The 23,461-nt window shown below is 41.0% G+C and overlaps 1 protein-coding gene across 1 annotated transcript in view; it reads right to left on the bottom strand.

The window, feature by feature from the left end:
• LOC140739012 (traB domain-containing protein-like) overlaps window positions 1–16,117 on the bottom strand; it is a 29,315-nt gene extending 13,198 nt beyond the window's left edge. The window contains exons 1-4 of the mRNA XM_073066992.1: window positions 16,057–16,117; window positions 8,684–8,732; window positions 3,915–4,078; window positions 574–711 (exon numbers count right to left, since the gene is read on the bottom strand). Coding sequence (XP_072923093.1) covers window positions 574–711; window positions 3,915–4,078; window positions 8,684–8,717 — 336 coding nt within the window. The 5' untranslated portion in view covers window positions 8,718–8,732; window positions 16,057–16,117. The remainder of the gene's footprint in view (window positions 1–573; window positions 712–3,914; window positions 4,079–8,683; window positions 8,733–16,056) is intronic.
• Between the last annotated feature and the right edge of the window lie 7,344 nt (window positions 16,118–23,461).

The raw sequence follows: 23,461 nt of genomic DNA on the forward strand, positions 1-23,461 counted from the left end.
AGGGTGAGATTCACCATCCTTGACATCAAGGAAGCATTTTATCTTGTGATGTTTCAAAATGATCTCGCAAAGATGAAACCAGTGAAAATGAAGGGTGAAAATCCCCACCGTGGTCCTGTACATTGAGCACAAAGGGAGATGGCTGGTGTCTTCAAAGGTCTTCTTGATCTCTGATGACAAAGAATGCAAGAGTAGAACCCCTTACATAGGAGTTATTGCATATATATGATGCTCTCTACCCATACAGGAAGCCTGAGATGCAAACAGTGCAAGCAATATAACTACTTGACTATAAGTAAGACTTTTGCACAGGACTGTAAATCTGAGGGATAAGACTGGTCCTCAGCTCAACATCTTAGAGTGGGACAATGTTTCTTCAGTACTTTATGTGATCACAAATAATGGTGACCAAGTGAGCAGGGTTTGAACCCACAAACTTTAGACATAGAGCTGATTGCATTGCTAATTTCATTTTCTGTGTCACTGGTAAACTGAGTGCAAAATAATAGAAACAAATTTGAATTTTGTATAAGACAACAACAAATCATTAAAGCATAAAGGAAACAATAGTACCTGTTTCATTAATGCTAGTATTGTGTTGAAGTCCAGCTTGCCTGCTTCTTCTAAGATCCGCTCATCTAATGTTAAAAGCGACTCTCTCTGTTTACAAAGTTCTACCACCACAGCGTCTGGTTGCACCATCTGGATAACCTGGAAGAAGAACATTCGTTGATGTCACTTCCCTCTCTAGTAATCACAGTGTCATGGAGTATTTAAACAGATCCTCGGTGACCAACAAGCACCAATTTGCATTAATTGCATGGTATTCCTGCCACATTGGAGGCACGTGCTGTAGTCAGCATGGTTTCCTCAAGGTAAAGTCTTGCCTGGCAAAATTGTAGGAATTCTTTGAAGAAATAGCAAGCAGGATAGACAAAGAGAATTGGTGGATGTTGCATACTTGGATTTTGAGAAGGCCTTAGACAAGGTGCAGCACGTGACGCTGCTTAATAAATAAAGAGCCTATGGTATTGCAAGAAAGATACTAGCGTAGATAGAGCATTAGCAGATTGGCAGGAGGCAAAGTGTGGGAACAAAGGGAGCCTTCTCTGGTTGGCTGCTGGTGACGAGTGGTGTTCCACAGGGTTCAGTGTTGCGACCGATTCTTTTTACGTTACATTTCAATGATTTGAATGATGGAATTGATGACTTTGTGGCCAAGTTTGTAAACAATACAAAGACAAGTGGGGGGGCAGGTAGAGTTGAGGAAGCAGAGAGCCTTCAGAAGGATTCAGACAACATAGGGAAAATGAGCAAAGTAGTGGCAGATGGAATACAGTGTCAGGAAGTGTACGGTCATGTACTTTGATAGAAGAAATAAAAGCATAGCCTATTTTCTAAATGGAGAGAAGATTCAAAAACTGAGGCGCAAAGGGACTTGGGAGTCCTTGTGCAGGATTCCCTAAAGGTTAAATTGCAGGTTGAGTTAGTGGTCAGAAAGGCAAATGAAATGTTAGCATTCATTTTGAGAGGATTAGAATATAGAAGAAAAGATGTAATGTTGAGACTTTATAAGGCACTAATAAGGCCTCACTTAGAGTATTGTGTGCAATTTTGGGCTCCTTATCTCAAAAAGAAAGTATTGACGTTGTAGAGAAGGTTCACAAAAATGATTCCAGGATTGAAAGGCTTATCACTTGATGTCTCTGGGCCTGTACTCACTGGAATTCAAAACAACGAGGGGAATCTCAATGAAACTTATCGAATGTTGAAAGGCCTCAAAATAATGGATGTGGAGAGGATACTTCCAATGGTGGGAGAGTCTAGGTCCAAAGGGTACAGCCTGAGAATAGAGGAACATCAATTTAGAATGGAGATGAAGAGGAATTTCTTTAGCCAGAGTGTGGTGAATCTGGAATTCGTTGCAATGGGTGGCTGAGGAGGCCAAGTTATTGGGTATATTTAAGTCAGAGGCTGAAAGATTCTTGATTAGACAGGGCATGAAGGGTTACGGGGAGAAGGCAGGTGATTGGGCTGAGAGGGAAATGGATCAGCCATGAAGAAATGGCGGAGCAGACTCAATGGGTCAAAAGGCCTAACTCAGCTCCTATATTGTATGGTCTTATATTTCTATCTACTCACCTACACGTTGAGAGCAATTTACAGTGGTCAATTATCCCATGTGAGATGTGTGAACAATCAAAGCATTCAAGGGAAACCTATGCAGTTACAAACTAACATGTAATGTTATATTGTGCTACATAACTAGCTAAACTGAAATCTAATAGTCCTTGCTTAAACATGTGCTGTATAATTCATCAAAACTGGAAACGTAGTGATTAGCGCGACACTTTAATAACTTGGGCGTCAGCGTTCGCAGTTCCATCCCAGCTTGCTCTGTAAGGAGTTTGTACATCCTCCTATGGAATGTGTGGATTTCCTCTGGGTGCTCCACTTTCATCCCACAGACCAAAGACTTGTTAGGTTAATTGGTCACTGTAAGTTGTTCTGTGATTAGGCCAGGGTTAAATTGGAAATTGCTGGACGGCGTGTGTCGAAAGGCCAGAAAGGCCTTCTATACGCTGCATCGCAATTAATAAATTAATTACATTTTCCCATAAAATTTCATTACAATGTTATGCTCTTACAGAATGTTTCCAATTATAGCATTCCATACACACTTGTTATTGAGCCTGTCAGAAGGATAGCTCTTGTTTTAATGGTGTGCCAAGGTAGACTGTTAGGATAGTTAGATATTCCAGTATTAGATGACCATTGTACTGTATGCAGGCAATAAATTATTGTACAGATATTAAGGAGAGGAAAGTGAAGATTGATTCAAAAGGAAGAGAATCTAGGAAATTAATAATGGAAAATGAGAAAATAGCAGAAAACATAATCAGTCTTGATCATTACCAGGACACAAGTAACTAACCAGAAACTGCTATAAATCAGAAACTGGAAGGGAAGGAGAAGTACAGAAAAATGAGAATTACAAGGGAACTGGTGCTGAGCGAATTGTTGGAGCTGCAAACTGAGATACTCCAGGTGAAAGTTTTAAGATTACCAGAAGTTATTTAATATGTCGTCACATCAAAGGCTATTGTGATAATTCAAAGCAAAATTCAATAATTACTCTGGAACATACATAAGTGTTACAGTTTCATTACTGTTTCTCTGAATTAAGTAGATCATGACTATATAACATAAGAGCAGTATCAGGCCACTCGGCCCAACAAATCTGTTCTGTCAATCCATCAAGGCTGATTTATTATCCCTCTCAACCTCTTTCTCATGCCTTCTCCTCATAACTTTGATGTCCTGACTAACCAAGAACCTGTTAGCCTCTGCTTTAAAGATACTCAATGACTTGGCTTCCACAGCCGTCTATGGCAATGAATTCCAAAGACTCACCATTTCATGGCTAAAGAGATTCATCCTCATCTCTGCCCTAAATGGCATCTCTCTGCTCTGAGGCTGTGCCTTCTATAGGAAGCATCCTCTCCACATCCAATCTGTCTAGGCTTTTCAATATTTGATAAGCTTCAGTGAGATTCCCCCCTCATTCTTCTGAACTCAAGTAAGTACAGGTCCAGAACCATCAAGCTCTCACCATATGTTAACCTTTACATTCCCAGAATCACTTTATGGGACATCCGCTGGATCATCTCCAATGCCAGTGCATCTTTTCTTCGGTAAGGGGCCCAAAACTGATCACAATACTTCAAGCACAATCTGACCAATGCCTTAAAAAGCCTCAACATTACATAGTTGTTCCTTAAAATAAGTGTTTTAATCTTAAAATAAGACTAAAACAAGAATTTTTAAAGTAAGAGTTTTATTCTTAAAATAATGAGTTTTAAAATAATTATTTACATAGATTTCTTTGCATATCTTACATATTTTTATCTTACCTGTTTTACGTCCATTATGCTCTTTCTACTGTAGTGTATTGTGCCAACCAGGTAGACCTTGCACCCATCTTCAGTGACAAGTTCAGTTACTGAGTCTGGTAAGTTTGAACACATCTCTCTCTCCTTAATCACGTTCCTCAGACTTCTGTAAACTTGGTTGTAAGCTGAAAGATGAATAAATTGTTAGCCAGAATGAACTACAGTTTACAAATCAGTGATTTCAAATGAATCAAAGACAATGGAAGCAGACAGACCAACTGTCTTTGTTCTTGCCATGAGGTCAAAGGAATGGAGGCTGCCATTTTGTGAAGCTGCTCCGCATCTTCCATTTTGTGAACTGGATTTGCCTGACAAAAATCAGTGATTTAAAGTAGAAATAATGATGTTCCAAGTAATCTACTGGACTAGAGATCATTTCCAAGTAAGGAGTTATTTGTGAGGTCTTCTTTAGTATGATATAGCATGCAGGATTGTGTGATAGGGTCTGTGTCTACCTTGAGTGATTCAATAGGTTTCAATATGTTTCAATTGGCATATTTAATGTCAGAGAAATGTACACAATATACATCCCGAAATTGTTTTCCTTCAAGCTGGTTTCTGCTTTTATAACTGATTTAGAACAAAGAACCATAAATTACCAGTTTGTCACTTGCTGAAGAGCGCAATAAATGGATGCTGGCTTGGACCAGAGCCAATAGGTGTTTTTGGCCAGTCAGATGACCCACAGCCAACGACACCAAAATGTGACATTTGAACTGGTAAGGAATGAATACAAAAGCAGGGGCTTCAAATGCAAAGCAGCGACAACTCTCCAGAGACCAAGTATTGCACATGAGGTGTACCACACAGGCACATTGAGATTAGTTTGGGACCGCAAGATATTAGCTTTTCTATTCTTTGACTGTTCCTGCAGGGTGAGGGAAACTTAGTAGGTCTGCACACAAGTATTTGGCTCTGTAAATCCATGTGCTTGTGAACTGAGCCAATAAATGTGATGGTCAATAAATACAGATTCTCCCTGTGCTTCTCTGATCATTATTACCAAGGTGTAAATCCTTGTAACAAAATTGTAAATAACTCAGAGTTTCCAATTTATGGAGAGGTTTTGTGGATTCTGCTCTACAGTTATGAACTCATAGTCATATAACATGCCAACAGGCCCTTTGGCCCAACTCATCCATCCTAACTAAGTTTTCCAGCAAGCTTGCCCCATCTGCCTACTTTTGGCCCATAGCCCTCTAAGCCTCTATCAAAGTACTTATCTACAAAGTTTGTAGTTGACTTTGAAAAGTTGCTAACATGCTTGCTTCAGCCATTATTTCTTGCAGCTCATTCCAAATACAAACCAGCCTTTGCCTGCTGAAGATGCGCCTGATGCCACTTTTAAATCCCTCATCTCTGATCTGGGTGCCAGGGTGGAGATACATCTCTACCAAAGGAGGTGTAAGGCAGTCCTTCCCTCTGCTAACCTACAGGTTGCCCTTGAACATAGTGTAGCAACTGCTTAGCACCCACCCCCCCCCCTCGAATCAGGGTCACGTGAAGCCATGGGAGCAGGTGGTGGATGGTCAGATGAGCAGCCGGTGCACATCACCAGTCCTGGTTATACGACCACTGACGCTAGTCAGACAGTCTCTGAAGAGTATTGATAATGGCTGGGGTCACCTGTTTTGTAAAGACACTGCCCAGAAGACAGCAATGGCAAACCACATCTGCAGAAAAAAATTGCCAAGAATAATCATGGTCATGGAAAGGCCATGATCTCTTATACCATATGATACAACACACAATGATGATGATGATTATCTCTCATCTTAGACTTATACCTTCTAGCACCACCTCCCTGGGACATAAACTATGTGCTATCACCCTATCTATGCCCCTCATGTTATTACAAACCATATTTTGGCAACCCCTCAATCTCCTACATTCCAGGAAATAAAGGCTTTTTTATTCAACTTCATCTTGCAACTCAGGTCTCTGTCAAGCACCTTTTTGCTACATCTTATGAAAAAACAACGATTAACTCAGAGTGGATCAATCATAAGCACATTTATTTTACTTGCTGCAAGGGAAGACCATCGTCGCAAACGAGCCAGTGATAGCTTGAAAACCACAGACAGCATAGTCACACCTTTATGGTCAAGCGTTAGCTGCCTGCACCAGTTCAAGGACAGAGTGCATTCTGTTAGTCTACTTAATTAACGTACTTGGCATTCTTCCAGTAACTGAGTCAGTTTGCCTTTCTGCAGTTTGCCATATACTCAAGGTCCAACGCATAATGTTGGATGAAAACCATTAGCAAAGCTCTCTAGTAAATACAAGATCCATTTTGTTACAGATAAAAATGTCATTTTTACAATTCCGCACCCCCAAATCCAGGTAACAGCCAGGTAAATCTTCTCTGCATTCTTGTCAGTTTAATAATGTCTTACCTATAACTGTAGATAATACACCAAGAGTGGCCTCACTGGTAACTTATCTAGCTGCAACCATAACTTCCCGTCTCCGGTACTCAATGCCCCAACCAAAGATGCATGACAAACACCTTCTTCACCAACCTATCTATCTGTAATACCACTTTCAACAAACTATGCACTTAAATTTCTAGGTTCTTCTGCTTTATAACACTCTACAGGGACCTACCATTCACTGTATAAGGCTTATCTTGGTTTTATCTCCCAAAATGCAATACTTCATATTTATCTAGATTGAAAGCCATTTGCCATTCCTTAGCCCACATACCTAGCTGATCAAAATCCGCCTGGAATTTTTCTTCATCTACCATCTATAACACCATCTATTTTAGTAGCATCTGCAAACTTACTAACAATGCCTTGTACATTTATTTTGAAATTATTTATACCAAGTGTCCCCCGCTTTGCGAATGTTCACTTTACGCCGCTTTGCTTTTACGAAAGACCTACGTTAGTAACCTGTTTTCACATTACAAAGAGGATTTTTGCTTTTATGAAAATTTTTCTCATATAATTTAATGGTTCTTCGCTTTATGCCATTTTGGCTTAAGAAAGGTTTCAAAGGAACGCTCTACCTTTGTAAAGCAGGGGGACACCTGGTAGACATTTACAAACAAAGGATCCTGTAATAAGCTCTCCAGGCCTGTGGGGGGAGTTGGAGAGCATTGAGCTCCCAGGTTTTTAGGACACATGAATTAGTTAATTGTTGTTTAATGAGATTTATATTGTGTATATTTCCTTGTTAAGCTTATTTTGATAGGCTCGGGATTCCGTATTAATTGTATTATTTAAGCATCTACTCTATTAGCACAATCGTGGGTTACTAGTTTTGAGAATGTTATGTCACGCGACCTAGCCACTGATATTCTGTTGGAATTCCAATGTACAAACCCTGGTTTCGGGCTCTACATGAGAGTCCGTCTTTCTGCTACACTTGGGTTCTGTCATTGCCAGCGAACACTGTGACAATCCCAGTAGTGAACATTGAGGTACACCACAAGACACAGGCCTCCAGACCAAGAAATAACTCTAAACCATCACTCTCTGCTTCCAAACACTGAGACAATTATGAATCAAATCTGCAAGCTTCCTCTGGATGCCATGTGATTTAACTTTCCAGGCTAACCTGCCATGAGAGACCTTGTCAAAGCACTCGCTAAAGTCCATGTAGACAGTATTCACTTCTCTACCATCATCTACCTTCCTGTTTGCCTCATCAAAGGACTGATGGAAGTTTAAAAATTATATCCCATGATTAAAACTTTTTTATTATTTATTAATTGACACTGGTATTTAATGATTGTTTAGTGTTATAGTAAAACAGAAAAGAGTATTAAAATTAAAAATTCCCAATGATCAATTTATGAGACCCTAAGTATCATGGTTTATTATTTGTACTCTGGAACTATGAACAGACCATAACACATGCATTGCGAAGTATCTGCAATTCCGTCTGACACCATCAAGATTGGGGACTGAGCAAGTTCTGAGCTGGCTAGTATTTCATTCAGGTGTCGTAGATTTGAAATTGGACATGAACTTCATCTTCAGAGAGAAAGTAGAGAGTGATGCAAGAGGCAATTGGCAAAGTGCATATTAACACGAACAACAAAAGCAGAGTCATCTTGAAATAGAGGTCCACCAAAGAATATTGCTTGTCTGTAAACCTACGGAGAATAATTTGGATCATCACTTCACAAACACATTAAATTACTTGTGAATTGCATTGTTTTAATGAAGGTACATGTTAATCCTTTCATTGTCTTTGCTTTCTGACACTCTGTCTAATGTCTCTCTCTCTCTCTCTCGTGCTGAATGTCTGTCTCTCTATCTCTCTCTGTGTCTATCTCTCACATGTGTTCAACAAAACAAGTGCTTTTTTATTGTATCATCTAAAAGTGTATGAACTCCTGGTTCAACCAACAAACATATATCCAGTATGCTGCAGACAGATTTGATCCCTAGAAGGGAACAATGGGGGGGGGGGGGGGTCACAGTTCATTCATTTCCCAATATGGCCTTTCAAAATCTATGTGACAAATTTAATTCCATGTTATTGGGGCTGCTGAAACAATGAATTCAGCCCAATGCTCCATCATTCCCCATTAAATAATAGCCAAATGTTGTAGTTATGTTACAAAATGATAAAAGTAATTGTATTTCTTATCTTTCAGCCAGTTGAATTTATAGAGAGTTTATCATGAGATGCAATTATAAGTTAAACAAGATTAACTATCTTTCCTTCTGGTATATCTTTTGAATTCAATAAACTCCAGTTTATGTAACACTTACATATGTTTGTCCAGTTATTGCCAAGATTCTGCATCTGTCCAGAAAATACCTGTAGGGTGCAACGGACTGTAATGTTATACAACTGTATTCACAAAGCCATCATTAGGCCAAAGAAAAGTCCCTCTAATAAATCAAAGAACACTGGTTATCGTTGATTAGATCTGGTCATACCCGTTTAACCTCCATTATGTTTTGTGATAGAAGTTGCTGGAGATACGATATTGAGAGAGCAGGAATGTCTGAGAACTGTGCAGGTTTGTCCTGAAGTCCCTGGGAATTTGGATTAAAATCCAGGTCACCTGACCTTGGTCATTTGAGGTCACTGCACTTAAATAGTCTGTTGCTTCACTGTTACTTTGATTTCTGTGAATCTTGTTAACACGAGAAGCTGATTTTCATCAGCTCTGCCAAAAGCAAATGTGATCATCTGTAAATTGTTCTGTTATTTATTTATTTATTGAGATAGCACGTGGAGTAGGCCCTTTCAGCCTTTCGAGCCTTGCTGCCCAGCAACCCCCCAATTAAATCCCAGCCTAATCTCAGGATAATTTACAATGACCAATTAACCTACCAACTGGTACATGTTTGGACTGTGGGAAGAAACTGCAGCTCTCATAGGAAACCCACATGGTTACAGGGAGAATGCACAGACTCCTTGCAGGCAGGGGTGGGAATTGAACCCGGGTCGCCTGTACTGTAGGGTGTCATGGCGCGAAGATTGTCACTGCCCCTCTGCCAGCCTTCCACTGCAGCCAAGTTTGTTGCCTCTGCTACACAAGAAGTCTCACTTAAGGAATAAATCAGTATTTTATTTAACTTCTTGGATGTAAAAACATGTTACGTTACGGGATGTTATGTTGAAGTTGTATAAGATGTTGGTGAGGCCTGATCTGGAGCATTGTGTGCAGTTTTGGTCACCTACCTACAGGATAGATGTAAATAAGGTTGAAAGAGTATAGAAAAAATTTACGAGGATGTTGCTGGGTCTGGAGGACCTGCGTTACCGAATGTGGAAAGATTGAATAGGTTAGGACTTTATTCCTTGGAATGTAGAAGATTGAGAGGAGATTTGATAGAGGTATACAAAATTATGAGTATAGATAGGGTAAGTACAAGCAGGCTTTTTCCACTGAGATTGGGCAGGGCTACAACCAGAGGTCATGGGTTAAGAGTGAAAGGTGAAGAGTTTAAGGGGAATACAAGGAGAAACCTCTTCTCTCAGAGGGTCATGATAGTGTGCAATGGCTGCCAGCACAAGTGGTGCATGCCAGCTCATTGTCAATGTTTCAGAGAAGTTTGGGTAGGTACATGAATAGTAAGGCAATGGAAGCTATGGTTCCGGTGCAGATCGATGGGAGTAGGCAGTTTAAATGGTTTTGCACAGATTTGATGGGCCAAAGGGCCTACTTCTGTGCTGTACATTTCTATGACTCTATGATTATGACATTATCTGTGTTACTCCCTTTGACCATTTCTGTTGTTTTCGTGTTGGGTGTTACTTATTTATCTCTGCATTTCCAAATGCTTATCAATTTGATCCTGATTTGCTACCTCTTAATATTTCTCCTGAGGTGGGCTTAGTCCTCTCACAATTCTACACTTAGTTTTCTTGACAATGCATCCTGCTTCATCATCATCATCATGTGCCATGTCATGTAACATCACACTTTGGGTGGCGGGGTGGAGATACGTCTCTACCAAAGGAAGTGTAAGGTGCTCCTTCCCTCCGCTAGCCTGCAGCTCTCCTTTGAGCAAGGTGTAGAACCTGCTTAGCCCCCAATCAGGGGGAGCAGGTGGTGGATGGTCGTATGAGCAGCTGGTGCACATCACGTCCTGGTTATCGGTACACTGACACCAGGCAGACAATCTCTGAAGATTGGTAATGACTGGGGTCACCTGTTTGGAAAGACACTGCCCAGAAGAAGGCAATGGCATATGGCTGCTGTGGAAGAATTTGCCAAGAACAATCATGGTCATGGAGACCGTGATTGGCTACCTCCTGCTTAGTTAGTCTGAAAGGCATCAGAAATCCTCAGATTCAGTCCTTCCAACACTTGTTATCCCTCATATTTCTGTTTTCCCTATATTTTTTAATATTCAGTTTAGTTCTTTCTTGAATTGTGGACCCATTTTTTTTTACCAAAAGTCATCATTTTTCCCCAGTGTTTAATTCGGATTATCTTTACTGCAGCTTTGTGTCCTTTTTGAGAAGGTGGGGCTCGTCGGGCATGTTTGGCAGCTCATCAAGGAGAAGGAAAACTCGGATCTCAAAACTCTGTTACCTTGTGGCGTGGCTATACCAACTCATTTGGGAGGCTTCAGGAGTGAACCCCAAGGATAAATCCAGAGTTGGAGTCCCTAAATCAGTCCTACATTGAGTTCAACGCAGACTACAACTCCCGCGATGCTGCTGGTGCCAAACTGTTTCGGTCTCTGCCGTCCCTTTGGGTTCACCATCAGTTATGTGGAAAGGGGGAGCCTGCCACATGGGCAACGGCTTTCTGTCCATATCGTACTGCCCAGGCTTGCGTATTACATAGTCAGCAGAGATACAACATTCATAGTCAATTTCAACCCACAGAGGACTTTCCCCACTGATGGGAATATTTGAGCTTTCTTCTCTTTGGAGGTCTTTGCTTGTTCATTTAGCAGTCAACTTAAAATGCGGAGCCCTCCCTCTTATGCCATTTCTTTTGCCCCTAGTTCAGAATCAGAACCAGGTTTAATATCGCAAGCATATTTGCTTTGTTTTGCGGCAGAAGTACGTTGCCATACATAATTTTTAAAAACAATAACAAATAAGAAACAAATTGCTTGCCATCAATAAGAAATATTGATGATGAGTATAGTACAGAAACTGCATCCAACTCCCCCAAGTCTCCCAACAAGTCTATTTATATTCACAGTGTATAATATTATATTTAATATCTACATCTACCATTAACTTAATTCCATCTGGATCATTTTAATTGGAAATTGACTATCAGTCCTGACGAAGGGTCTCGGCCTGAAACGTCGACAGCGCTTCTCTCTATAGATGCTGCCTAGCCTGCTGTGTTCCACCAGCATTTTGTGTCTGTGACTATTTAATTTTAACGTTGATACTGTAATCAGACTGTTGGTATAGATTTATTAGGTTACTAATGATCCTAAGGTTAAATTACTTATCATCTCCCACCTCCACATTGAATTCTGTTGCTATTTTGTTTGACATGTTTACCCAATTTGCAGCATAATCCATGGAAGAAACCCCTTATTTTCATTTTAGTCTGGTTTTCCTTTCTTTGCAATTCAGTCAGTGAATTAAGCAGTAATTCACCAGGTGTAGGAATGATTTTGGTTATCATTCACACTAGGTTAAACTCCAAGTGTCTCTCGGTATTCCCCTAACAAACCCATTTGTAACCTTTAACAGTTCTCAGAAACAGTGGAAGAACTTTCAGTTTTAACTTCATGGCCTCTGATCAAAATATCACAGGCACATTCCTTCCCACTATTGATAGTATCTACAGGAAGTGCTAGCTCTAGAAGGCAATATTTACCATCAAAGAACCCCAGCTCATCACTACCATCAGGCAGGGGGTACAAAAGCCTACATTCAAGAATAGCTACTTCCCTTCAAACGCTCTGCTCTCGAACCAGCCAACACAACCCTAATCATTACACCAGTCTAGCAACACTCTGACCACTTCCATGTCTTCAGACCAAAGTGGATTTTTTGTTCTAACTGTGCTCTTTTTGTTGAAAAATTATGTATAAGTTATACCTACTTTCTGTTTTTCGTGTGAATGTTGCTTATTTGATGTTCTGTGCCTGTGATGCTGATGCAAGTGAGTTTCTCGTTGCACCGGTAATTACATGGACTTGGGTGGTGTGGTGGAGACACGTCTCTACCAAAGGAGGTGTAAAGCACTCCTTCCCTCTGCTAACCTGCAGGCCACCCTTGGGCAAGGTGTAGCACCTGCTTAGAAACACCCCCCCCCCCCCCCCACCAAGATCAGAGTCACGTGAAGCCATGGGAGCAGGTGGTGGACGGTCATACGAGCAGTCGGTGCATATCACAAGTCCAGGCAAACAATCTCTGAAGAGTATTGATAATGACTGGGGTCGCTGGTCTTGAAAATACACGGCCCAGAAGAAGGCAATGGCAAATCACTTCTGTAAAGAAATTTGCCAAGAACACGTCAGATGACACAGCACATAATGATGATGATAATGTGCATACAACAATGAACGACTTTGACTTTGATTCTAATCTGTGTTAATAGCGTGAGAGCTCCTTGCTTGAGAAATCACACGGCTACCTATCTTTGTTGGATTTGTTTCCTCTTCCCATTCCCTAAAAACACCACTCATAGGCAAAGGCAGTTCTTTGTTACTTTGGTCAAGTGATAGTTCATTTTTGAGCCTACAGCACTGCAAGTGTCCAATTGTGATTAACCTTTGTCTTTATTCACACTCAAAGACTTCAGAAGTTCATCAACAAAGGCCACTGGAAACCCACAAGAAGAAGGAACCGTACAATCATAGCTCCATGGAGTAGTACAAAAGAGTAGGAAGCCACTCAGCCCATCAAATCTGCGCTCTCACTTTCAAAGATTCCAAAAATGTGCTCTGGGCTTCATGTCTGTGGGCTCCACAAAATCAGCTCTGCACTAACTGAGTTTGACACTGTGGCCTGCTCCAGGCTTCATGTCTGAGGACTCCCTTACGTTCTAAATGCTGACTGCTTACTTTTATTGTTTGCACAATTTGTCTCTTTTCTCTCTACACATTGGGTGTTTGATCGTCTTTTTTTAATGGGTTCTGTTGGGTTTCTTTGTTTTGTGGCTGCCTGTAAGGGGACAGATCTTAAGGTTATATAATGCACGCATACTTTAATAATAAATATACTTTGAACTTTGAACTTCTAATTAAGCCCAATACTCATTTCCCTGCCACAAATCTTCAAGATAATTTTCTTCAGTGTTTATCCAATTTCCTTTTGAAGATTATTAATGTCATCCCATCAGTCAATGCCGTTCAATTCCTAATCGCTCAAAAGAATTTTCTTCAGTAATGGCACTGTCTTTTGCCAAACACCCAGGAACTTTGAACTCTGACTTTCATCTCTTTGACCACGTTAAACAGAAGCAACAAATCGAAACAATTTGTAATTTTAATGATTTTAACACCCCTGTCGAAAGTTGGTCTCAGCCTTCTCTGACCCAAGGAGAAAAACAACACGTTCTCTAGACTGATGAGTATGGAAGAAGTGAATCCAAGATACTACTTGAAATGGAATCTTGGTGTGGAGGCAAGGAGACAGATGGTCAAATTGATAAGTCATAACTAGAGGACCTGAATCAAAGAAATCAACGCTTCCAGATGAAGCAAAGGAGATGAAAAATCTAAAATGCTTAAATAAATAGGAATCTTTGGAGAGTTTACAGGGTAGATTTTGTGATTTTGTTCACTGATCCAATAAATTTTTTAAAATGAAAACAAGCTATTTGGCATTCACACTCATAATACTTTGTAACTACCACAATCTCCAACGGGATCCCACTACTAAGCACATCTTTCCCTCCCTCAACTTTCCACTTTCCACAGGGATCACTCTATACATGACTCCCTTGTCCATTCTTCCCTCCCCACTGATCTCCCGCCTGGTACTTAACCTTACAAGCGGAACAAGCGCCATACCTGCCCCTCCACCTCCTCCCTGACTACCTTCCAGGTGGGTCTGTTGGGGTCATCTATTGTGTCCGGTGCTTCTGGTGTGGCCTCCTGTATATCTGTGAGACCCGACGTAGATTGGGAGACCACTTCATCAAGCACCTACACTGTCACAGAAAGAGGGATATCCCAGTGACCACCCACTTCAATTCTACTTCCCATTCCCGTTCTGACATGTCAGTCCATGGCCTGCTCTACTGCTATGATGATGCCACTCTCAGGTTGGAGGAGCAACACCTTTTTTTCCATCTTGGTAGCCTCCAGCCTGACGAACATCAATTTCTCAAACCTCCGGTACTTGTCCCCCCCCTCCTCTCCTTCATCATACCCCATCCTTGTTTCCCACTCACACCTTATCTTCTTACCTGCCCATCACCTCCCTCTGGTGCTCCTCTCCCCTTTCTTCTGTGGTCTTCTGTCCTTTCCATTCAGACTGCCCCTTTTCCATCCCTTTATCTCGTTCCCCAATCAACTTTCCAGCTCTTTACTTCATACCCTCCCCACACCAGTTTCACCTATCATCTGCCTCCTTGTACTTCTTCCTCCTCTTCCCCACATTCTTCCTCTGACTTATCGCCTTCCTTTCCAGTCCTAATGAAGGGTCTCGACCCAAAAGCCAACTGTTTAGAGATGCTGCTTGGCCTGCTGAGTTCCTCCAGCATTTTGTGAGTGTTGCTTTGGCATTCATGACAACTTATTGCTAAATTGTAAATGACAGTCACAAATTTAACTCACTGAAAATACAAAAATCATTTTTTTCAGCATAGGACATTCCAAGACACGGTTTCCCTACAGATTGAGAGAGTGAATTAAATTCTTTGAAGACCCATTGAGTCATTGTGAGGGGAAAACTGGGCCCACTACTGTCGGGCAGGGGGTACAGAAGCCTACAGAAGTGGCTGTTAGAGCCGTTGATAAAGAATGCAAGTAAGTACACAAATCCAAGTTTCATGCTTCTCCCCACCACATCAAACCACTTGTCCCCTGCATTACTCAAATTATCTTAAAGGCAAACACCTGAATAACAACAAAGATTACACAAAGTTACTGTTGCTTGACAAGTATTTCCTGTGAGTGCACAAATAGTGACAATGTGGTTTCTTTAACCAGGGAGTGATAAATTCAAAATGAGTTGTGAGCAAGGCAGAGACAGGAGAGAGAAAAGAAAGAGAAATGCAGTACATGGGAGCCTGAAGTGTTCCAAAAATTACAAGTAAACCATATTTATAAAATATTGCAGAAGTGGGCCTGCTATAGTGTAAAGGCAAGTCTTCCATGGGCTAAAGAGATTTAAATTTGTGCTCTTACTCTTCTGAAATTACGGTACTCTTTTTTAATTTAGAGATACACTATGGAATATACCCTTCCTGCCCTCCGAGCCACACTACCCAGCGACCCTCGACAACCCCGATTTAATCCTAACCTAATCACTGGACAATTTACAATTAACCTACCCAGTACATCTTTAGACTGTGGGAAGAAACTGGAGGACCCAGTGGATGTTGACACATTCCAAGAAGAGAACATACAAACTCCTTACAGAGGACACCGGGATTGAACTTGACGTCCCCGAGCTGTGCCAATCGCTGCCCTACCACGACACCCCTTATAATTCCATTTATCCTTAGATATGTGTAATAGTAGCGTTTACTCACAGTTGCACCACCGCAAATCGTTAGTTTTCTGCCCAAGCAAATGACTGCTGTACTCTGGTCACCCTGCGTCTTTGAGGCAGGAATAAGTGTGCGCTAAGTGAAACCAAAAGTAACCTGATAAAAGTGGCTGTCTTGAAAATCCCCTTTCGCAAAAACTTTCAGTTTCATTGTTTTCCATTTCTTTTCCAATGGACGTGGCCAGCTCTCTTGACTGGTTTGTAAACTGGCATCGCGGCATGCGTATGCGTCCTCAGCTCCTTCTGTTGGCATGGTTTAAAATACAAGTTGCAGGGATGGGTGGAATTTTCCTCAGAACCTTGCAGATGAATGAATGAATGCATTTGTTTCCCTCTGATAAGATTTATGATGCTGATTCACTATTTGTCAATGATGTTTGTCTTCCAGAGAATTATTTTTTCAAGATATTGCACTCTCAGATGAATTTATACTTTTACTGCACAAATAAGGGGCAATAGACAAGGTATAACCCTGTGTGTTACTGCCCATTACGCAGCTGGTGTTTCAGGCAGCAAGGAAAGTCCTCCATTTGTGGGGGGGTAGTTCAGGGTTTCCTTCATTGTGTCAGTAGCTTCCTCTAGCTTTCCAATACTCAGTTGTGCAAGCTTTGGGTGGAGAATCAGGAATACCATCGCACTCAGATATAGGGTTTTCACAGAGAAGAGAAAATCTGCAGATATTGGAAATCCAAGTGACACACACAAAATGCTGGAGGAACTCAGCAGGCCAGACAGCTTTAATGGAAAAGGGTAAACAGTCGATGTTTGGGGCCGAGACCCTTCAGTAAGACTGGAGAAAAAAAGATGAGGAGTTAAAAAGTGGGGGTAGGGGAGGGAGAAACACAAGGTGGTAGGTGATACCAGGAGAGGGCGGGGTGAAGTGAAGAGCTGGGAAGTTGATTGGTGGCAGAGATAGAGCATTGGAGAAGGGGGAATCTAGTATGAGAGGACAGAAGGCCAGGGAAGAAAGAAAAAGGGGGAGAAGGCAATGGGCATGCAAGGAGATAAGGTGAGAGAGGGAAATGGTGCTGGGGAATGGTGAAGTGGGGGGCATTACCAGAAGTTGGAGAAATCGATGTTCATGCCATCAGGTTGGGGGCTACCCAGACAGAATATAAGGTGTTGTTCCTCCAACCTGAGTGTGGCCTCATCACGACAGTAGGGGGGCCATGGATAGGCATGCCGGATTGGAAAAGAGAAGCGGAATTAGAATGAATCCACTGAGAGATCCCGCTTTTTCTGGTGGATGCTCAACGAAGCAGTCTCCCAATCTGCGTTGGGTCTCGCTGGCCACACCGGGAGCACCGGACATGGTATATGATCCCAGCAGACTCACAGGTGAAGTGTTGCCTCACCTGGAAGGACTGTTTATGGCCCCGAATGGTAGTGAGGGAGGAGATGTAGGGACAGGTGTAGCACTTGTTCCGCTTGCACAGATAAGTACCAGGAGGGAGATCGGTGGGGAGGGATGTACGAACAAGGGAGTTGCATAGGGAATGATCCCTGCAGAAAGCAGAAATTGGGGGAGGGAAAGATGTGTTTGGTGGTGGGATCCCGTTGGAGATGGTGAAGATGCAGAGAATTACGTGCTGGATGCAGAGACTGGTGGTGTGTTAGGTGAGGACAAGAGGAACTCTATCCTTGGTAGGGTGGCATTAGGATGGGGTGAGAGCAGACGTGCGTGAAATAGAAGAGATGCAGTGGAGGACAGCGTTGATGGTGGAGAAAGGGAAGCCCCTTTCTTTGAAGAAGGAGGACATCTCCTTCGTTCTGGAATGAAAAGCCTCATCCGGAGAGCAGATGCAGCGGAGACAGAGGAATTGCGAGAAGCGGATGGCATTTTTACAAGTAACAGGGTGGGAAGAGGTATAGTCCAGGTAGCTGAGTTCTTCAGACATTTTGTGCATGTTGTGGCCATTAAGTAGAAGGTAGAGCAGTTTGTACAACCAACAGCAAATAGTAAAGTCAATATCTCAGACAGCACAATCCATTTAAAAAGCAGAATGAAGAGAAATGACAATGACCTCTCGCAATAAAAGTGGGGTAATTTCCAGAAAAAAGTGGGAGTGTGGAATAAAAACTGTAAAACAAAACAGCAGATGCTAGGAATCTGAAATAAAAACAGAAGATGTTGGAAATGTACTGTTGTTTACTGTTCAGCTCAGTCTTCTAAGTATACAGTAAACAGACTACAACAAACTCAGAGTGGATCAAATTATAAGCACTTTTATTATGTGCAAGGGAAAATCTACTTCTATACGTTAAATCATTGGTTGGTAGCTTCAATCTTACAGCTCAAAACAGATCATTTTTATACATTAACAGTGTCCAGTAATTCACCCTTAATTGCACTCTTTTCTTATCTGCATCCCTCTTAACTGAGTCACATTTGTCTTTTGACTTCTTCCCCCAACAGCTATGTCCAGTTTTTCACTGTTGTAAAAAACACTCCCTGCCATAAAACACACCCTGCTATAAATCACACCCTCTTTTGCAAGCCTTCCATCCAAACAAACCAGAAAAGCACTCTGAGATCACTCGGGCTCCATTTTGTCACATTACATTTTCCAAACGTTAGGAATTCATAAAGATGTCAGGGCTACAGATATATTTCCACAGCACAGAGGCACAGACACCATAAACTGAGAGAGAAATGTGGGTCATATTTCATGTTTACAACAGCTAGGAAGAGTTAGAAATCAATTTTTTTAAGATGCAGAGTGAGAGGAGAATAGATGAACAAAGGTAATATCTGTGATGGGACGTTGACCCACAGAGACCAAGTGATACAAATGATGGTGGGGTCAGATGGTAGAGGGGAATAATAGTACATTAATTGCAGCTGGTCTATCTGGAAGAGATGTATTTTATTTATGTATTTATTTAGAGATACAGCATGGAATAGGCCCTTCACCCAGCATCTCTCGATTTAACCCTAGCCTAATCACAGGACTATTTCCAATGACCATCTAACCTACCCAGTACGTCTTTGGACTGTGGGAGGAAGCCAGAGCACCTGGAGAAAACCCACGCATTCCACAGGGAGGACGTACAAGCACCTTAAAGAGGGTGCCGGGTTTGAACTCCGAACTCCAATGCCTAGAGAAGTAATAGCACCACATGAAGCGGCGGGAAAGATCAAGCACAATCTTACTGAAGAAGCATGGAGAAATAACCTGCCTCTGCTTATTTTCCCTTTGTCATGTCATGTTGGTGTGCTTTTCTTGGCAGGAGCCGAATGAGAACTGAAATAACAAAGTAATTTCTAGGAAGTCTGTACCAAGTGAGAATTCTGGATGTGGTCTGCAGATTAGGCTGAACCAAGTGTAAACGAAACAGGGTTAGTGAGCAGGGTTGTTGACCTCTCATCAGACCTGGCCAGTTCTGATATGCAGAGGAAAGACTGCTCTTCTGAAATTCTTGAATTCTTTATGAAGTCCAGAGGGCCGTAACATATCTCATTGGAAGGTGAGATGCTGTTCCATGAGCTTATGTTGGGCTTTCGTGTCCAGACAGTGGGAGGTCAGAATGAAGCGGGATGGGGTAAGGAAAGGGCAGACAGTTCAGGATTGCCTTTGGAGATTGAACGGAATTGTTCTGAAAAGTGGTCTGCTAATTGAATCCAGTGTAGGGTAGACCATGTTGCAATACTGTCTGGAAAAGTACAAAAACTGAGATTAGAGGCATGGCAGGCACACTGGAATCCATGTTGGGTTGGGGGGCTGACCCCTGCAATCTGGTTCTCCCATTGGTGCTGCTCTCCGGTGTTTGCTCCAGTGTGGGTTGGGGCGCAGAAGTAAATGAGTATAGTTACATAGTCACGCTTTGTCTAGTTAGAGCCAGAGCAGCAGCTGGAATTATATCTTTTTTGTTGACCACTAACACTACAGCGAGATCACTGTTGTGGTATTATTAGACTGCTTCTTTCATTATATCGCTAGTTTTAGCTTAGTTAGTTTTATTTGTCTCTGTTGATTTCTTTAAAAAAAAGATCGAACATACTTTCTTCAACTTTGGAACTTCATTATTTGGAGTACATCATACAAAACAACAACCCACCCCTCCCCCACTAGTCTCAGAGCAATTTAAATTTGTTGTCAAGTAACCACTAGGTGGCTCCAAGGCAACATCCTATGCGCCATCAATCTTCAGGGACTTGTGCTAATACTATTTTGTGACCGTATGTGTTATATTAACTGTGTGACTGTATGTACAGTGTCTTACCTTGGCTGCGAAGAAACAATATGTCGTTTAGCTGTATACACGTGTATGGTTGAAAGGCAATTAAAGCTTGAACCACAAATGAGAAATTTTATTTTCTTAACATTACCATGAACCTAGATGTGCATAACACACAAATGAAACATCTCTAACTGCAGAAGTGCATATTATCTCTGAGAAGGTATAAGCACGATTCCTAGTTTTTTCCATTTGTTTTGCATTTAATATGTTATTAGTTTCCCTGTGCCCAGCAAAATAGGTCCGTGCAAATGCTAGAAATAAGATTCATGATTAACTAAGTGTTACAAACAGCAAAAACATTCAGAGACAGTGCACTCATAAAATGTTGATAGATACATGAAAACTAATTTAAACAGATTTCAAGTCAAGTTTATTGTTATTTAACTATATACATGTATATAATGTATATAACCATATAATGTATATAGAAATGAGACAACATTTCTCCAAACCAAGGCGTAAAGCACAGTAATACACATAAACACATAACACATGATAACTTATGAAGGTAAGGATACATTCCACAGATGAATCCCACATGAAAAACAAATAGAAGTGCATTAATATTAAATATTGTAAGGTGCAGAACAGGTTAACCAGTGACACTTCCAATACGATGCAGCAGGGAGTTCAGAAGCCTAGTGGCCTGGGAGAAGAATCTGTTTCTCATCCTGATTGTTTTTGTTTTTATACATCGTAGTCTCCACCTTATGGTAGGAAGTCTAAGAGGATGCTGGATGGACGGGTGGGATCCTTAATAATACTAAGGGCCCTGCGTACGCAGCAGTCCTGATAAATGTCCCTGATGGATGGTAGGGAGATCCCTATGATCCTCTCTGCTGTTTTCACTGTCCTTTGTAGGGACTTCAGGTCTGAAGCTCGACTGCTCCCATACCAGATGGAGATGCAAGTGAACATACTATTACAACTAATTAATACAAATAGACTTATAAATTTGATCATAATAAAATAATGGGTGAAATTACTTCTTTAATCTCACTTTTATTTTAATGACAATTAAATAGAAGAAGAAGAATAAATAGCCCTTAACTCGGCCGTGGAGTTATCGGGGCACCATCATGACGGTGTTTCTGTAGCAAGCTATTCTTGTTTTTATGAGGCCAAGTTGTTAGCTCGACGCTCAACCCAACTTGGATTCGAACTTGGGAACCTTCGCTCCGGAGTCCGGTGCTGATATTATTGCACCACCAAGCGGGAACAATTAAATACATATACATTTAAATACTGATAGGTCAAGATTTTTAACAGGCAAAGTATTTATCATGGTGTGATCTTTAACATACAAAGTATTTTTATCAGGCTATACTAGATTTAGTTTTAAAATAATTAAGCTCAAATAATTTACATGCACATTTTATGGTTTACATCCTGTAATGAGTTCTTCAGGCCTGTGTGAGGCACCAAAGAGCATTGGGTGCCAAAGTTTTTAGAGCACCAAAATTGATTAATTGGTGTTAAACGAGAGTTGTTAATCGTTTAGAGCCCCTTGTGTTTTCTCAAGCAACTTGCTCTTTGTACTATGGTCTCTTGCCACTTGTTAAGTTTATTTTTGACAGGTTTGGCGGTTCCAAGGTTTTTAGAGCATCTGAACTGATTAATTGTTGCTTAATGAAAATTGTTAATCGTTTAGAGTTCCTTGTGCTTTTCAAGTGACTCATTCTTTATAATGTGGTCTCCTTGCACTTTCTGTTTAAGCTTGTTACGTTTGTTTTGATAGGCTAGGGGATTCCGTGGTGCTTGTATTATTTAAGCGAGTGCAGGTTCCTAGATTCAAGAATGTTATGCCTTCCACTGTCACTCAGCCGAGTCACCAATCCTGGGATCCTGAATCATGGAACATTCACAACTACAGATGCGCTGGGCTGTTGGCACCACTCTCTGCAGAATCCTGCAATTAAGGGAGGTACAATCCCATACCAGGCAGGATGCAGCCAGTCAGGCAGTGACCCGTCAACCGGTGCCACTGGAACACAAGCCAGGGTCTGATCAGTCCTGGTTGGGCTGCCTGGACAAGAGTATCTAATGTTGAAAGACCTGAATATGAGGAACTATTTAGAGACAAAAGAGACAAGTTAAGTAAGTTTTAGAAGATTTTAATCAGAATATATATATACATTGGAAGTCTAAGATGAAAGAAGCAAAATAAAAATGATTTCTTCTTCAATTTTGTGGTCATTTCCACAGTATTTTCTTTGCATAACATGTTTGCATAATTGATTTCTGAGTCAGCAGCATTAAGTATCTGACAAATTTCAAACATTGTAAGCAGTAGCCTACAATTTGTAGTAGAAATAACTGTGATGTCACCAGTTTCCAGAAGTACTATTGGAGAGCAAATCAGATAGAATCTTTCAGCACTTGTACAGTTACATGCAAGAACTAGGAAGCTCCTCTTGAATTTCCATTCAAAGTTCAAAATAAATTTTATTATCAAAGTACACATACATCACTATATACAACACTGAGATTCATCTTCTTGTGGGCATATTCAATTAATCTGTAGAATAATATCAGAATCAATGAAAGACCACCGGGGAATTCAACCAGGCTGCTGAAGAAAATTTTTTTAATTGTGCCAATACAAAAAGAAGAAATAATAATAATTAATAAATAACCAATAAATATTGAAAACATTTGATGAAGAGCCATTGAAAGTGAATCTATCATTTGTTGGAACATTTCAACAATGGGGCAAGTGAAGTTGAGTGAGGGCTCAAGAACATGATGGTAGAGAAGGAATAACTATTCCTGAACTGGTTGTGTGAGTCCTGAAGCTCTTGTACCTTCTTCCTAATGGCAGTAGTGAGAAGAGGGTCTGGGTGCTGAGGTTCCGTTCCAGGACCTTACTAAAAGACATTAATTTATAAACAAGACAAAATCTGCATACCAACCAAAGTTACAGAATGTGCTCTCCAGAATTGATTTTGTTTTACATAGTGTGCTTCCTTCAGCAGTTAATGATTGTTGCAGATATTATTATATCTTTCCTTTGATAATTTATATTTCTCTCTTTTAATTACATATTCATTTCCTTTTTTCAATTATAATCATAATTTTATATGTAGTATACACTCAGTATTACACCTCTCATATCTAATAAAGTGGGCACTGATTGTACAATTGTG

The sequence above is a fragment of the Hemitrygon akajei genome, chromosome 14 (genome assembly GCF_048418815.1).
Source record: "Hemitrygon akajei chromosome 14, sHemAka1.3, whole genome shotgun sequence".
NCBI lineage: Eukaryota > Metazoa > Chordata > Chondrichthyes > Myliobatiformes > Dasyatidae > Hemitrygon > Hemitrygon akajei.